This window comes from Scatophagus argus, chromosome 20, assembly GCF_020382885.2.
Source record: "Scatophagus argus isolate fScaArg1 chromosome 20, fScaArg1.pri, whole genome shotgun sequence".
Classification (NCBI taxonomy): Eukaryota; Metazoa; Chordata; class Actinopteri; family Scatophagidae; genus Scatophagus; species Scatophagus argus.
Window position 1 is genome coordinate 1,876,772 of NC_058512.1, and position 17,534 is coordinate 1,894,305.

Below are 17,534 nucleotides of genomic sequence, written 5' to 3' on the forward strand. Positions count from 1 at the left end.
GCCTCCTCAGTGGTTGTCATGCTAGCAGCTCTGTGAGGCTAAATGTTGGGGCTTTGAGCTAAATGCTAACATGCTGATGTTTAGCATGTGTAAAAAAAGTCCTCAAATTTAACTGCCAGCCAGAATATTTGTACAATTACAAATACAAAATATTTGTGCAGTTGACCATCCCAGAATCGGCAACAGAAGTTTGTTGCGTGATATCACACGAGGTTGTGAATCGTGTCGGTTTTTAGTGAATTTTCCAAATCTGTGTGGTAGAGGCAGTGTGCATACTATGGCCAAATAATTATCAGGTCAGGTCTAAAACATACCAGTTTGTGGCCCTTTGCGTAATTATACAAGTTAGTTTGGCCCATTGGATAAAAAGTTGCCCACCCCTGGTGTAGCATATTAGCATGCTAGCATCTAATAATATGTTCTGTAAAATGGTGAAAAATGCTCAGCATAGTTTAACAGAGCTTCTATGGTTTGCTTATTTTTGCAGACCAACATTTGAAAACCCAAAGACAGTCAGCTTACAGTCGTATAAAACCAATCCTCACGTGAGAAGCTGGAACAAGCGCAAATGTTTGCTGGAAATCGACCCTAAAGCAACACATTCAGGTTCGTGGTAATCTCATCTCATAGATGTTGAAATATTTCGGTCTGGGATGACCCCCCTGGGGCCTTGCCAGCATCCCTAAAAACAGTTTTTTAACGTGTGTGTGTGCGTGTGTGTGAGAGAGAGAAGCATCTTCTCCCCCTCAGCAAAACTCCCTTGTTTAAAGTCAGACATTATGAACGGGAGTAATCAAGAGATGGATCTGTAGTCTTAATGGATGCTTAATCTCCATGACAAATGAAAGTGGGTGAAAGAAGGACCTGGTGTCACTGCAGCCTGGCTCTTGTGAGCGCGCTCCATGCCGCCCACTGCACTCACAGAGGCGCTGGAGCCGGGCCAAACGGTAATGGCGTTGGCCCGAGGAGTGGATCTTCCCCACCTTTTATCTCTGGGCCTTCAAATCTCTCGGCTCTGGTAACAGCAGCGTAGCGTCTCCCTCTGCGGCCCCGCTGTTCCTGTATCTCATTAACGACCCCCCCCCACCCCCCACCTCATCCACTTCCACCTGCTCACCCTCTTCCTGTGGGTAGGATTATGTATGTATTGGTGTCAAATTCAAAAACCACAAGCCGTCATCTCTGCATCTCATCTTCCAGCTTCTTTGTTTCTTCCTTTCGTCGTCTTCTCTGCAGCGTGAAGGTGAGGCTGTGAGAGTTCATGAACTCGTGTGCTGATGGTTTCAGGATGAGGAGGACGTCTTCGATTGATGCATTAAAGAGATAGATGGATGGAAATGTCCAGCATTTGGAAAATAAAACCCCCTTGAAATATAAGTTTATATGCTTGGCTGCGATGGAAAATTTGATGTTTTGATAAACCTAAGATGCATCGGAAGCCATCTTAGTGATGCATTGATGGTCACGTACAGGAAACGAGACGAAATCATCAGATTTGTGTGACGTGATGAGGATGCATTAATTTGGAAAATTTGCACTCCTTTTGAATAAAAACCTGTAATGAAACTACATAATGAAGTTTATATATAAAAGGTCTTAATGTGTTTGCAGCTTGTTCTGCTGCCTACAGGTGAACAACAAAAGTCCAGGAACTCGCTGTAAATCATAGACATGTAAAAGAGTTGAATTATCCTTAAATCAGTCTAAGCTGTGAAAGAAAAGTTCTTTTGATATCTGGACCAAACAACCTGAAATCAGCAAAACAAATCAGTGAACTTCATTCCTAAAACTTTAGTTTTTATGTGCAGTGAAAGCCGTTAATTCACGCAGAAGGCAACTGGCTGGTGTGAGCGGCGATCAGCCGAGTTCCCCTCCGTCCTCATTTACCAGAACGCAGGAGAGCAGAGCGATTTGAAAAGCATCACAACGGCTAACCTCCGCTAGCAGCCCCATCACCATCACGCTGCTCTCTGCCATCGCCCCCTCCACCTCCTCCATCACCACCCTGAGCTAAAAATAGCCCATCCTCTCTCATCAGCCAGCCATCACGTCAGGCCGGCGTTCGCTCTCATTTGCTGCCCACGCCTCTTTTCATGTTGTGATGTTTGTGATGACAGTCAGTCAGCTGATCACATTGGCTGTGGGTGAACATGTCTGGCAAAGAAAGGAGACTTGCAGCTAATTTCAACCCCCGGGGGTCAGTTTTTAAGTGATGGGTGGATTTTTTAATCCATATCTGGTTTTTTTGCAACACGAGTGTGACATTTATGACCAGATGTGCTTTCACAGCGCTGTGTGTCAGGGCTTAAGCCCTGAATTCATGCTACTTTGCATTTCTCATTCAAAAAAACATTAGCAGCTGCTCATTGAGTCTCATCTGTTTGTCATTTACAGGAAGAAGGGTGGAAACGTCCCTGAAGATGGACTGCAGGTCAGTGACCACAATCTCATGTCTGTAGCTTCGAAAAACATGTGCTGTCAGCTGAGCACTGCAGGAGGAGGAGGACGTATTCAGAGCCTTAATGTAGATAAAAGTACCAATAAAACATTCTATTTAAAATCCTATTGAAGCATTAAGCAAAATTTAAAGGACTGATTGTGCAGTAAAATGTCTGACATCTGTTTGTGTGACATTATTAGGTTAATATTGATTCATGGATGTCAGAGCAGCAGTTTGCTACTTTAGCTAGTACATAAATCTAAACTGAAAACTCAAAAGTACACGTCAGATAAATTTTTACCAAAGATAGGTTGTTCTTATCGCACTGATGTTTGTTCAAGTCATCATTTTTCTGAGATTGAATTAGTTATTTGACGCATCAAAAAGGTCAAATGCCGTGGTTGACAGCTGAGTGCTGCTCCTGATTGGCTCAGATGGGTGTGTGGGCAGAAACTCCATACCGCACAGACTCTGGCTCCAAATGATGTCACCGGAACAAGATAGCACTTCCTCCCCACAGTGGGCGGAACTAAAGATGTGTGAGGCCATCTTCATCTATGTCAGTGACGTCTTTACTGACTCGATGTCTATTCTTGCTCTGGCGATACACTCGACCGGACTAAATTTGTGCAATAAATGTACTTAATGTTCCCCACCGGGTGTAAAAAGAAACTGAAGTGGAAAATAAACATAGCAGCAAACATTCTGCAGCAGCCAGTGTGACGTCCTGACGAAATGCCGTCGGTAACATCACAGTAACCTGCAGTCTGGGCTCCTGTTTGTGCAGGATGAGTAACAGCAGTGTCTGGTGAGGAAAGATGTGTTTGACAAGATCACAAATTAACAGCCGTAATAGCAGCAGATGTTCCCGTCGTGGAGCAGCGAGTAAAGCGGGACTGTGGTGTTTCGAGAGCAGGGCTTGATTCTGTTAGCGTGTGTTCTGCTGATGCTCAGATAAAGAGTGTGTGTGTGTGTGTGCGTGCGTGCACGCTGGGCGGAGGACCCGTCAACAAGTCATTTCATTCTGTTCATCCCTGCTGCTCACAGATAAAACGAGAGGCCGAGAGCGATGTATCACTGCACAAAGCTCATTCTCAGCCTCACTTCCTGTTTGTTGGCGTGACGGTAGATTTAATCTCCGTGTCAGTTTGCTTTCTGTGATTTCAGGTTCCTCCTCAAACTCTGTGTTCCTGAGCTGGTTATTGTGTTTGAAATGTCCTTTAAAGACGAGGCAGCAGCCACACGATCCCCTATAGGACGCGTCTGGCTGCAGGAGGGATATTTTTAACCCGAGACCCTCAGAGACGCGTCGGCTGCATGTAATTAAAGAGACGTTTATAAAGCGTAGACATGTGAGTCATAGAGTTTATCCTCCGCTTGCAGCACTCACTCAGTGCACATCAGGACTCATTCAAAGGAATACCTCCATTTTTTGCCTCAACACGTCATTCAAACTGCGGAGCGAAGCATCTGATTTTCAGAGAAATAAACACCCTGAAGACCAACGTATGGCTGCTCTGAAGGGTTTTCCAGGTTTGAGAAACATACATATGTTCTTTCTTGTAGAGAGTTCGATGAGAAGCTTGATTCCCCTCTCTTATATGTGTGCAAAACACCAGCTGTAGCTTAGCATTGAGACAGGAAACGGCAAGCGCGGCTCAGTTCAGAGGCAACAAAATCTGCCTGCAAGCAACTCCAAAGCTCACTAATTAACACGATTTATATTGTTTTTAATCCGAACAAAGACTGAGAAATGTTCAGCCCAGGTGCCAGGGAGCCAGACTGGAAGTTACCGGTCGCAGCGACAAATTGTTGTCCCATTTTTAAACAAATTATTATTTGTTATTTTTAACAGTAAAAAATATTTTGGCTGAACTGTTCCTTTAAAGCACCAATCATTTTTGTCAGAAGACCTTTTAGACTTTTCAGAAATCTTTGGCAAAATCTGATGCTTTGCTCTGTAATTTTGATGCAGTACGTTTGAGGGACAAACTTGGACGACATAACACGTCAACAGCAACTTTTTCCTGTCTGGGAGCCTCATCCTTCCTGATCTCAAATCTGACCACAGAACTCTGGTCGATCTGTCTTTGCATGCGGGCTTAAACCTTGTATTTTAAGTCACTGTGTTGATACAGGATGTCAAGCGCTCAGTTTCAGTCATGTAAATCTGGACAAGCTGCTGCAGGATCGTCATGTAAATCCACACTGTAGCCTCTGAAGCTCACAGCTACAGTCTGGATTAATAGCATCTGCGCTGTTTTCCTCATTCACTGCTTTGTTAGTCAAAAGCAAAGACCTGCTTTAGCGCCACTCAGCCGGCTCATTCAAATTCTGTGGACAATGCAGGTGAGACGAATACACAACAGGCAAGGCAGGACGGTCACGACACCCAGCGAGCGCATGCAGCAGGTGATCTGCCTGTGGGAGCACTGATAAAAATGAATCATGCACACCAAACATTACTACCAAACTCTCCGGGATCACGTTTAAAAATAATGATAAATCATGAAGATGTCACGCACTCACGCACTGGTTGTTTAACGAGGTACTTCTGACCTGTGCTCGATCAAATCTTCCTCTAGACTGCAGCAGTTAGTTGATTCAAATTCAAAACCAGTGTAAATTTGCAAAAATCGATAAGGTTGATGAGGCAAAGCTTAGAATATGTCGTGTTTGTAGTGTTTCGAATAGATTAGATGTCAAAAAGGATTAGCAGATTATCACATTCAGTTTTATTTCTGGTTTACACACCGTCACAGGCAGATTTTTCCTTTTCGTCCACATTTTATATCAGTAATAATGTTTGGTTTTTGGACTGTCCCAAGAGATTTTAAAAATTGTTTCTCTAGCGTTTTATAAACCTTTATAGCTATTTGTTGCACAGTTTAATCAGCTAAAAAGAATAATTTTTGATCACTGCGTTCTGTAAATGTTTGATGAAAATTACATGTGAACGAACAGGAAGAAAAGGGGATTTTTGCCTTTTTGCTGAATGGGTTAAATGCACAATAATAATAAACAAATATATTAAGAAATCAAAGGAATTAAATAGTAACTTAGGGGAAAATCAATATAAATCATACATTTTATTTGACTTATTAGTAGTTATTCTATGATGAGTCAAATTCCATAAAACGGCTTTTGGTTGTATGTTTCTGAAACTCCTTAAGAGCTTGAGATTTATTTTAAAAATGAAATAGTTTCTGTCACATTTAGTTATGAGGTCTGAACTGTCCAAAACCTCCTTGAACGGGTTGAGGTTTGACTGCCAGCCTTACAGAACGATGCTCACCGAGAGGACGATCAGTCTGATGGGCTGCACCACCAACTTGCTGCATCACAACAAACTCCACCAATCAGGCTTCAGCCTCATGCGTCCCCATGGTAACAGAGCTTCCTCAGTCCCGAGGAGGTGGAGACAGCGACAGTGGTGGTGGTGGTGGTGGTGGGTTTGTGTGTGTGTGTGTGTGAAGGGAAAACAGAACAGAGGTGGATTGGGGGGAAGAAGAGAAGGAAAGGAGAGCGAGAGGGAATCGATAGCTTCTCTTATTTCACAGCGAGGATTTAAAAAGCAAAGCTCCTTCCCCGATCGGGGGGGGGCGAGCCGCTGAGGACTGGCTGACAGCAGACGGCAGCGAGCGCAGGGATGGGTTGGGAGGATGCCTGGGCTGCTGCTCTGTTTGGGACCAGGATCTGCAGTGGCCCCTGAGCCTGTGCTCGGCGGATCAGCTGGTTTCCTTCTTTCCACGCTGCCTTCATCTGCAGGGTTGTCTCCTCTGACGTGCGCTGCTGTGAAAACACAGGTACAGTAGATGATGGCGACGTGGATGCCTGCCTGTTGGAGGTGGCTCACATGAGTTCAGACTGAAGGGGCTGAAGCTGGTCTGCAGGTGGCTGCTGTTTGAGGTGGGGACCTGAGGCGGCTTCGTATTGTTCCTGCAAGGAACATAATAACGAATGTGACAGGCGACGGGCTGTTCGATGTGTGAGGTTCAGTGATGAAATGTCTTCCTGTCTTGTGTGCAACACGTCGGGTGGTTGTGATGTGCTGCACGTTCACCGAGTTTGTCGTCTCTGCTCGCCGATGGGAGGAAGCTGTGAAGACCGGTCAGTGTAGGAGGCGATTCTCGTGGTTTTTAATGTAAATATTTTGCAGGTGTGAAGTGCGGCTTCACCACAGCTGCTGGTGATCATCACTGCAACATGTTGAAGCGTCCAGTTGAGTGCAGTACTTGACTCAGTGGGATCTCATGAAGCCTGGAGAGAATAAACTGTGGTGCGCCTGCCGTCCTCGGCCTGCATGTGTGCGTGGCAGACGTCGTCTGATTCATTCTGCATGTGTCTGCGGACAGGACATGGTGTGTTTTTAAATCTGTGTGTGTGTGTTGTGAGTATCAAAAGCCAGACGCGAATCCCGTCAGGGGATCTTGTTAGCGCAGCACGACTCTTGAAGCTCTTCTAACTGCTGAAGAATCGAATCAGAAGCATCGTGGTGCATCACAGTGTGATGTGTACCACAGACGCGATGCTCTTCTGGCTCTTAGATTAGTCAGATCACAGTGTGACAGATTCAAATGCCTCATGTTTATATACATACTTGTACCATGTGTCTTCGGGATTATGATAATTCACTGGATATGCAATCTGCCAACATGCTCTGCGGAGTTGAACGTAGCTTTGATGTTCATGAATTAAACATGCCCATGTTCGTGTGATGTTAGTGTGAGACGTTCAGGCACATCAGGGGACAAAACAAACCACAGCCACCGAGAGATTATCAACAGGAGGAGTTGTTTTTGTGCTTCACACTGCACAAATCTCTCTGAGTGTGGGTTTAGCTGCTTTTGTCCAAATCTTGGATTTTAAAAAGGTTCTGAGTAGTTTTGGGTGGGGAGGAAACGTTCTGTTTTAACGTGAGGCTGGTCACACTGTTGCTGTGTAATGAAAAGTGAATCAGCCTGTGATTGTCGAATGATCATGATGAGTGTGGGTCCTGGTGATGGACGTGGAAGACTGATGGCTTAAGATGGAAAAAGCACCACAGTGTTACAGTGAGGGGAAAAAGTACAAAAAGTGTAAAGTCTTTCTTCATGATTCTATGAAGTTCTGGCAATCATGTGGATGTTCTTTGACACACACCACCCACCTGAACATTGCAGACCAAAACAGCTCAGCAACGTCTCAGGCACCACGACGACGGCCTGCAGACTCCCCAGATCCCAACCCGATGGACCGTCTGTGGGATGCACTGGAATAAGCTGAATCCACGCTCCACCAGCGTCAGGATGTTGAGGTGGGTGGTGTGTGTCAGAGAACATCCACATGATTGCCAGAACCTAAGGTTTCTCTGCAGACCCCTGCGTTCAAAACAGATGATTAATGTGATTCCCTTCACCTGTCAGTGGTCTTAATGTTGTTGCTGATTGGTGGATATTCGTCCATACATCATCTGTTCACTTTTTGCTCATGCTAACAATTTTTTTTTTTTTTTTTTTTTCCAGCATGTGATTTTGACAGTAATATTACTGTGTTATTAGTTTGTGCTGCTTGATGACGTTCTGCGGTAGAGCCACTGTGTCAATGTTATTCCCCTGAATGTATTATTTAGATGTGGATGTGACCGTGACTCTCAGTGTTGCTGCCACTTTCCCCCAGTGGCCACTTTGGGTAGTGCAGCGAAATATTCCAACGCAGCCCCCAGGAAAAAAAGAAAGTTTTCTCGTAAAACTGTTGACAGAGCTCCCAGAACTGCAATGAAAGGTCAGTTAGGACATTTTACATTTTTGCTGCTGTTTATATGTGTGCATTTGAGCTGAGAAAAATTTGGTTATGCTTGCATAATGAAAATTTAAGACTCTTGAATCTTGAATCTTTCTATTTTGATGTTTTGATACCTGGAGGTTTTAAAAGCTTTCCTCAAGCCAAGAAAAGCAGTTTAGAAATCTCTTACGCAGGTAACATTTGTGCTTTTTTTTTTTTAATTCACCATTTTAACTTAAAATGACCTGACTACTTAGTTAGTTAATAGAAAAAGTACTAAAGTGTGCATGTAGAAAAGCCTGCAGAGAGGTGAGCGGTCTGAGCTCCCGGCATTCAGACAGAAACCGTCACAGGATGCCTTTTGGCTGCACACGGGCTTTGATTTTAATGTGAAAGAGCGGGTGGTAGGCCAGGTTGTGTGTTGTTTTTTTTGTTTTTTGTCAGGGAGCAGAAAGTTGGCCCTTGGGAACAAGGTTTTGTCAGCCTGTGTGTAATTGGCCAGAGCGGTTTTCCTCTGAGTCGGCCGCCTCAATGGCAAATTTGGTGCAATTTAGCTGTAGGCCTCCTCAGTCTGCCGTGACACAGGACTGTGATGGAGGGCAGCTGGCAGCCAGTCAGCCTCTCAGTGGGGCCGATGAGACATTTACTTTCTCTGTGGAGGCGGAGTGGATGCTGACTGCGATTTCGGGCTGTGAGTTCAGTCAGGAGGCTTTCGGAGAGAGGAGGAAGGCCGAGGATCTGACGTCAGTCCCGGCTGATCTCCATTTTCACTGCGTTCACGGCTGAATGGAGTGAAAGGAGTTTTGTTGAAATGTTTTTTTCTTTTTACTGTTTATGCCAGTCGCTTTTAATTTGAAACAAACAAAATGAAAATTAAGAAGTGGGTTTCATGAATTAGTCAACTGCACGTCCGTCATGAAGGCTCTTCTGTAGTGTTTGTTTTGCACCTGACTGGACTTTTGTTTCTCATTGTGAAGCTCTGGCAGCTGCAGGTTCTTCCAGCTGACTGAAAAGAGTACACAGCTCTTCATTTTCCAGAGTAAGTCCATACATACACATCTAATGCTTTTCTAAATAACATAGCAATCATTTCTGGGAAGGTCATTGTGATGCGACGTGCTGATGACGGTTTGTTTCCCTTGTTAGCAGCCGACCGTGGACACGTGTGTAAATGCGCAACATGTAACATCTCTTGTCTCTCTTTTCGACTCTTTCTGCTCATTTTTTCACCACGCTGATGGACTTCATGCCGTCCGTGCTCCCACTGAACGTCGTGCTGTTGGGTCCGTTGGAGAAAACCGCTGGATTGTGGTGAAGTTTGCCAGAAAATGTTTTCGCACCGTTGCGCCACTTTGAGCCACCCGACGGTGTTTGTGGTTGTTGATTTCCGTAAAGGATGGTCCTCTGTTATGGTTATTCCTGGCAGCATAAAGCAAAGACCCAAAGACAGTGGGTGGAGGTACACAGGGAAGGCAGGGCTAATTTTCAGCTGTGGTTTGGTAGCTCTGGTTTGAGCCCAAAGTCATTAGAGAGGATGGAGCCGTATTCCAAAAGAGAGACTGAAGGATGTTGAGATGCAAAGCATTACATCACATGCTGATAAAGTGCTTCCTGTATATAAAGTAATGGAAGTAGGCTGGTGTCTGCCAACTCAGAGGCCAGTTTTGTAAGGTTTTAGCTTTTCAGTGAGGTCTGAAGTAAAAGTCACTGTGACTCACATATGACTGAAAGAAAAGCACATTTATGTTCCAGACTCGCTGGACGTGACTTTCTCAGGTGTTCTGCCCCGCCTACAGTCAGAAGGTGTTGGTGTTTAGAAGAACACGAGACGTGAGGCATTTTTGTCCTCTTTCTCCAGGTGACGTTCATCTTTTTCTGTGAATGCAGGCCGCTGTGTTTGATGGCGCTGACTTACAGCTCGCTCGGCTCGGTCTCGAGTCGTCTGTCCGTCTCACGTTTTGCTTTATGGGGATTACTGTGTGTCTATATATAGCGTTTCATCCGTCGCTCAAGGACTGGTTCTTCACTGGATTCAGTGAGAAAAGCCACCACATTTCCCCTCTGCGCAGCCCCCTCAGCACGGTAAATAAGGTCGCACCTTACAGCCTCTGGAGGGCAGCCTGGATTTGGATCTTCATCTGTGATTGGTTCAGAGCAGTGCAGGTTTAATACCTGTAGCTGCTGTTTACTGTAAACCAGTAAACGAACAGAATAAACCTCGCTGTGAACGGTGATGACAGCAGCTGAAGTAACATTTAAATGACAATAAAATTTACGTATCAGTCTGAGCATTACCAGCCTTTTATGTTGTCTGTTTCGCTTTTTCACTGAGAAAAACCTCTACGGTTCATCTGCTACTGCAGCTTGACCAGACATGCATTGTCTGATCACGCACACACACACACACACACAAAGTGTTTCACTTGATGTGAGATCCTCCTCTTTTCTCTCTGATGTTAAGACAGCATCAGATTTACAGGCCGTCTTAATCTGTCTCAGATCAAGTGGACTTTGTCATGTGACTCTTAAACTCGTCGCTGTCTGCTCGTTAGTCTGCGACGGCCCCCCCGGCAGCCTCACAAGCATCACGCTCCGTCACTCCCGTTTGGATAGATGGGTGTTGACTGTGGACGAAGGACGGCAGCGTTTAGCCATTGATCTGAAAGTTGTTGTCTTTACGAACGCGGAGGCAGAGCAGTGAAGCTCACACGTGTCGGAACAGCATTGATTTAAACAGTCACTATATGAAGCTTCTGGGCTGTGGTTTTTAAATGTCCTCTGAAATATGAGTCCATACTAAGGCCCCGCCTCTAACTGACCAATCATATTTCAGGGTTGTCCACCCCAGACTTTCCTTCTAGACTCGCCCCCGTCGATGCTGATGCCTTAAATAAACAAGTTGCTTCCTCGAAAGGAGATGATGCGTCAAGTCTGTGTGTTCAGTTTGTTTTTGTGAACTGATCAATGCATCACGTTTGATGAACTGATCCCTGGTGTTTTGTATGTAAAATTTTAATCTGGTAACTTAACATGTCAAGCAAGTGAAGCAGATGTGTGAAGCGGCAGGAAAAATGAGTCCTCGGTTTTGTGCTTCAGGTAACTGAAAACGAGAGCTTTGTGGGATTTAAAGGCTGCACTGACCAGGACTTGGCCGAATCTTCAGTGCGTAGCTGGGATTTAGGTTGCCGGGGGATTTCAGGGATGTTGCTAGGTCGGTGGATTACCTTGTAACGGATCTGCAGGAGGGCCGGAGGACACACACAGGATGTGTTGGCTTGTGTGCGGGGGTGGGGTGGGGGTGTAATCCTGAGACAAACATGCTAACTCCTCCTGTGGTTTGCTGGAAGCTGAAATCTGCATGCTGTCCTTTTCCTCCTCTCTCAGGTGTGAATAACGATGACTCCCATCCTCGCTGTTTGAACATGCTGCTCGGGTAGCGAAGCCGGCTGAGAGGAGCGACTACCCTCTTACACTCATCCCCCTGTGGACACACACACGCACACACACACACACACACAGTCGGCCCAGTTCGAGCACAACCATGCTGATCAAGGAGTATCGCATCCCCATGCCGATGAGCGTGGAGGAGTACCGCATCGCTCAGCTCTACATGATCCAGGTGAGTGAAAAGCTCCTTATATCATGACAAATTAAAGGATTCCTCCGCTCGTACGACTGAGTCTGCGGTGTTTTCCGAGTGGTGCGATGATTCAGACCGTGTGCTAGCATGAGTTCAGGTTTGTGTGCGAAGGCGGGCGAAGGTCAGGAGTTTAAAGTGTCATCGTGTCGTCCTGTAGCCGAACACGAGGGTCACAGGCGCGAGTGTTGCCCTGCAGAGCAGATGGTGCTCCATATGCCCGTGGATTGTGTTTCGTTTAATAATTTTGTGCTCATAAACACACGCATGCACACAGTAAAAATAGAAGTATAGCAGTGATGATGTGCGGTGAGACGAGGAGTTTGTGATCGTGTGCGTATTATTACATCAGACTGATAACGGAATCATTGTGATGATTCTGTTTTAGAGGGAAATCATTCGTTTGATGTTCAGACGGTGGATTTGACATGCTGAGATTTTATTGCTGAGCGTGTGAGATAATCCACAAAAACACTGTGTGTACGGAGCGAGAAAAAAACAGGTTGTTTGCTCCAAATATTCACTTTGAGCAAGTATGCACATGTGGCCAAAAGATAACAACAATGATAATAATTATTATTATATTTATATTTAACAAGACAGAAAGATTAAAAACAAACCTCCTGAATATCAGCTTTGATAATCGTACATTATTAAACACACACACACACACACACACCAAGGACGCCTCCTCCTGCTCAGCGTCACAGTTGAGCGCCGGTTGCCGTGGTGACCAGTGACATCAGCTGCAGCATGGCAGCGACTGCCATCATTTGTTTGTGATGCCGGGGCAGAGAGACGTCGGGATGGAGGGGAGGACAGGAATGATGGTGCAGTCGGCGTTGCCATGACAACGTGATGTCTGGCTCTCAAGACAGGATACGGTACAAGTTATATGCATCGCCGATGGAGGTGGACGCAGTGGCACAAACCACCTGTCGTTATATGTTACGTTAATCTGCCGCTGAAAATTCACTGAAAACTCCAGCACTGAGATGTCTCAAGAGACGAAGTAACTTTGTTTGACAAGGGAACCGGCCCACTTGAGGTCAGGGGCCACAGAAAGGATGGGGACCTCAGGGAGACGGACTGCCGCACTGGAAACCAAGGACTGACTGACTGACTTAACCACTGATGTCAAAATAAAACCAAAAGTGACCTCAAATGCTTTTTTTTTAATTTTGGTCTCTCAGTCTTCCCGTTTCTCTGACCTTTTGTAACTGCTTTACGTAATGCAGGGTTTGATGACGTGAAACATGTCCTGCTCTTGCACGTCTTTTTGTTCTTATGATGTTTCCTCCCCACTTGTTGTCACGGTATGCGGGTTCTCATTGCAGTTTGGTCTCATTTATGTGCGTACATATAGTCTGTATGTATAAATGAAGTTAACAAATGACCTGACAGTTTGATACATGAGCGTCGTCTGCTGCCATTTTCGAACCGAAAGCGAGCCGAGACTTTGAGAAATGGCAGAACGGCTGAAGGAGGGGCAGGCCGGCGATAACGTTTGATGCATGAGCCTGTGCTGTTGCTCCAGCAGGCCTGAGCGCAGGCCTGAGGAGGGGAGCCGTGTGCGCCCCTGCTTTATGCTAACCTTGCGGTGTCACATAAATTATTCAGGGACGGCTCAGCCCGGCAGAAACGAGACCCTCAGCAAAGCCAGACCCATTAGAATTCCACCGACGTGGGCCACAGAGTGTCTGCCCAAGCACTTCTCAGACTGTACGCGGCATCAGTTTTTAGTGTTTAGTGTGTTGTGGGGGGTTTTGGTTTTGTTTTTGTTTTGGTTTTTTTTGCTTTTTGACTGTCCTTAGTAGCAAATTATATAATCCTTTCCAGGAAACTTTTGTGCAGTTATTTGGAAAATCACACTCTCCTGACCTGGAAATTTTCCACAAAGCTACAGTTTGTGTCGCAGGAGGAGAAAACACAAACGTTCCCGAGTCATTTAATTCAGCGACTTTAACACACTGTTGTCAGTTAAGACTGAATTTCCTTGGAACTTGTCCATCGTCCATCTTTTCTCGTCTCACAGTGTTGATCCAACCTCCCGCAGCTCATTGCTTTAGTTTTGCTGCAACTCGATTTGGCTGGCTGTTGGTCAGTTTACTTCGTCGGTTCAGAATATCCCAGATGATGAATCCTAATGTTTAATACCTGTAATTTCCCTGTTCCCTGTAATTTCCCAGTTATGGGACTAATAAAGGATTATCTTATTTTACCTCAGCGTGGGCTGACTTCTCCTGTGGCTCCGCTCTGAAGTTAACATTTATGTTTCTGAATGAAATGTCGAAACACTTGCTATCCTTAGTCTCTGTATACCGTATAAGGTAAAACTCCCCAAAAAATGTTCAGCGGGGGGAAGCAAACCTCAGGAAGAGCAACAAAGGAGGTTCCCTCTTCCACTTGCGGGCAGATTGTAAGCACATGTGAAGAATTTTGAACACACTGAGCCACTTGTTCCTCACATTATGACCAACTTCCTTCAAAACTGAAGGCATTCCTGTTGGCTGATCAGTGCACACCAAACCAAGATGAAGAACATCATAGCTGCTAAACATTTGCATGTTAGCGTTGTCACTGTGAGCATGTGACACGCTGTTGTTAGCATGTTAGCCTGAAGCATCGCTGTGCAGCCCCACTCAGCTGCCCTGCTGTTGTTGGCTTCCTTCATCCCTCAACAGTTTGTGTGTGTGTGTGTGTGTGTGTGTGTGTGTGTGTGTGTGTGTGTGTGTGTGTGAGAGAGAGAGAGCATTCACACACACACCTCAGCAGCAGACGCAGCATCCTCAGTTTAGAAAAGCTTACACTAGTGTTGCACATGACAGCTGTTTTTGAGTGCAGCAGCACAAAAGAACTGAATGTTATATTACCAGGAGGTGTGTGTGGGCTCAAACAGTGACTTTAAAGTTTGGCATTGAAAATAATATTTTGACATTGAACACAAAGGTTGAAAACACTTCTCCTTAAACTTCTTTCTATACTGGTACAAGTTTTTCGAGCGCAGTGTTTCCTTTTTCAGTCCAGGTTTTGTTTTTCGAGGCCAAACGTTAAAGTCACTGTTGTAGCTCTGGTGGAGGAGCAGATGTTCCTAATTTCACCCCTGGGATTAATAAAGTCATCTGTCTGTCCATCAGCCCTCCTGACTGACAGAACAGACCAGTTCTAACTTTAGCTTTAGGTCTTGAGTCCTGGTTGACCGTTTGGATTTTTGTGAGTGTCAGACTGCTGTTTCCATAAGGCTCCTCGATGTCCCCGAGGAAAAGCTACAAGCTCCAAGACGTGTGTCATCTTCTGCTGTCTCTCCTGTGCTGCTGTGGCGGTGGAGGAGGCTGAGGAGGCACAGACACGAGGAGGGTAATTTAAGGCCCTTAGCCCCTCACCTAAATTACATTACCTGCTATATTACAGCAATTTTCCAGCTGTTTGCCTCCTCTGACCTTCATTACTGATAGCACCTCCCTGAAGCCTGCAGGAGAGGGAGCTCCTTGTTCAATCTGAGCTCTCACTCTCGACCCCAAGCACCCCACTCCTCCTGTTAATCATGATCATCAGGATTTGTATTCGCATCTCGCCGTTCGTCGACCCGCAGCCTATTACAACGCAAGGAGTAAAACAGCTTTTCAATCACCAGTTTGAAACCAGGATACAGTGTCTACAGTTTGGTCGCCTGGCATGACTCAGCAGTAAGATTAAAATGTTGGAGCTTTTAAGATTTGATTAACTGATTAAATGCACACTGTGATTTGTATTGCGATTGACATGATTCACCAGTTGACGTGTAAAATGACGTCTGTCTCGAGTGTGATGTTGTGAAAATATGAGCAGATAGACTAATTGATTATTTGATGGAGTCGGTTCAGCACTGTTTTCATTGTTGATGGCTTCTCCTAACACTTGAGGCAGATAACCGGGCTCCTATCAGATCCTGGAGGGTTTTGGGTTTTGCATGCGTCACAGCTGAGTGCTACGACCCAGACGGTTACAGTCAAAATGGAGAGCCACTTAAGAAGACGCTTTGTGGTTATAAACTGATGCAGTAATCCACGGCTCAATGCACAGCTCAGTCTTGCAGGATCTGTGGGGTCCAACCATCTGCTGCCTTTTGTTATGTCATGGGAAGCCACATGCTGGCAGTGGATCTCACCTTAGCAGAGCTGGATTATTAGGAGCAGAAGAAGAAGAAGAGAGAAAGGTGAGGATCTGAAGGGAAAACCAGATGTGGAGTATAAATAAAAGGTGATGAAAAGAACTAAAAGAAAAGTGTTTTCTTTTTCCTTGTGGCAGTTTGCTTTTTTCTCTCTCTCTCTCCGGCTCATCACTTTGCCTGTGTGGCATCGCCCGTCCAGCTCTGTGAAGGATGGTGGGAGGGTGTGCATCAGGGTTAAGTCTGGATGAGGTTGAATGCAGGCTGTTTTTGCAGTGAGTTTCTTCTCAAACCTGCATTCACCAAAACAACTGAGAAACCTCACCTGCCCCAGTTTCAGTTTGATTTATCCTCTGAAATAAACGCTGATACGTTCGCCTGGGTCGATTCATCGTTAAGCAGTCTGAAAAGCTAAAGGCCTCACCAGCGTAACATAGAAATTTGAAACATTGAGTCCTTGATTTTAGACAAACGAGCTCCCGTGTGTTTATAATGCAGTTGGTGTTCCTGTCGTCTTTGTGCCGCCTTGCAGAAAAAGAGCAGAGAGGAGAGCTGTGGCGAGGGCAGCGGCGTGGAGATCCTGGAGAACAAGCCTTACGAGGACGGACCGGGAGGCTCGGGTCAGTACACCCACAAGGTCTACCACATCGGCAAACACATCCCATCCTGGTTCTGTGCCATCCTGCCTCAAGCTGCCCTTCGAGTGGAGGAGGAGTCCTGGAACGCCTACCCGTACACCCGGACCCGGTGAGGCGACACGTTAAAGAGGAAAACCATTCGTCTCGCAGATACTTAAAATGATGAGTGGACATGCAAGGAACACAAGGAAGGAGATATTAAAAACATTTCTTTATATTGCAGGAGGTGATTTGGCAGCTGACGTTACCTTGAGCAGAAAGGCTGAACTTTTAGTAATAAAATGTTGTTAATGGCTTTTATTATATGGCTTCTGGATTCATAAATTTGACAAATGAAATAACGTTAGCTTGAAATTGCTGATGGAGCCGTTTTTTTTGTGGGAACACTTTTAGCTGAATAATCTCATTCATTTACTGCACACTCTGTGGCCAACTTTCTGAATTTCTCCAGTTTGACCAGTGTGGACCACACCAGCAGACTTTTATGTGCTTGGCACTAATTGTTTCTTATCATACTGTATATTAGAAGTGCAGCTGTAGGTTTTAGGAAGAAAAACCCTAAATACTCCTAAGCAAACATTTCTGTTTTTCTCTCAGGTATACCTGTCCCTTTGTAGAGAAATTCTCTATAGACATTGAGACGTATTATAAACCAGACACTGGAAATCAAGTGGATGTCTTCAACATGTCCTCTGCTGAGAAGAGACAGAGGACTGTGGGTAAGTCTGTCATCACGCAGAGCCTCTGCTAGCATTGTGAAAAGCTCCAGAATGCTCCTTTATTAAACCGTGCCTCTCTGATGGACTGGCCTGTCGTCTCGTCACGAGCTGCACGAGGAGTCAGACGGTGGAGTGTGAGCGCTTGTGTTGAGCCTCTGAATGCTAAAATTCACTGGGATGCAGGGAAAAT

General features: G+C 45.4%; 1 protein-coding gene across 10 annotated transcripts in view; it reads left to right on the forward strand.

Annotated features, from left to right (window-relative positions):
- LOC124051262 (membrane-associated phosphatidylinositol transfer protein 2-like) overlaps positions 1 to 17,534 on the forward strand; it is an 81,582-nt gene that overhangs the window by 4,532 nt on the left and 59,516 nt on the right. For 5 of the 10 annotated variants that reach the window (XM_046374449.1, XM_046374447.1, XM_046374453.1 and 2 more), the window contains exons 3-6: positions 2,395 to 2,431; positions 11,588 to 11,822; positions 16,520 to 16,734; positions 17,223 to 17,344. The exons of 2 other annotated variants lie outside the window; for them this stretch is intronic. In XM_046374449.1, coding sequence (XP_046230405.1) covers positions 11,745 to 11,822; positions 16,520 to 16,734; positions 17,223 to 17,344 — 415 coding nt within the window. In that variant the 5' untranslated portion in view covers positions 2,395 to 2,431; positions 11,588 to 11,744. Of the gene's footprint in view, positions 1 to 2,394; positions 2,432 to 5,956; positions 6,247 to 9,169; positions 9,243 to 11,587; positions 11,823 to 16,195; positions 16,263 to 16,519; positions 16,735 to 17,222; positions 17,345 to 17,534 lie in introns of those variants that run through there. 3 more of the 10 variants (XM_046374451.1, XM_046374450.1, XM_046374452.1) reach the window with 3 other exon arrangements.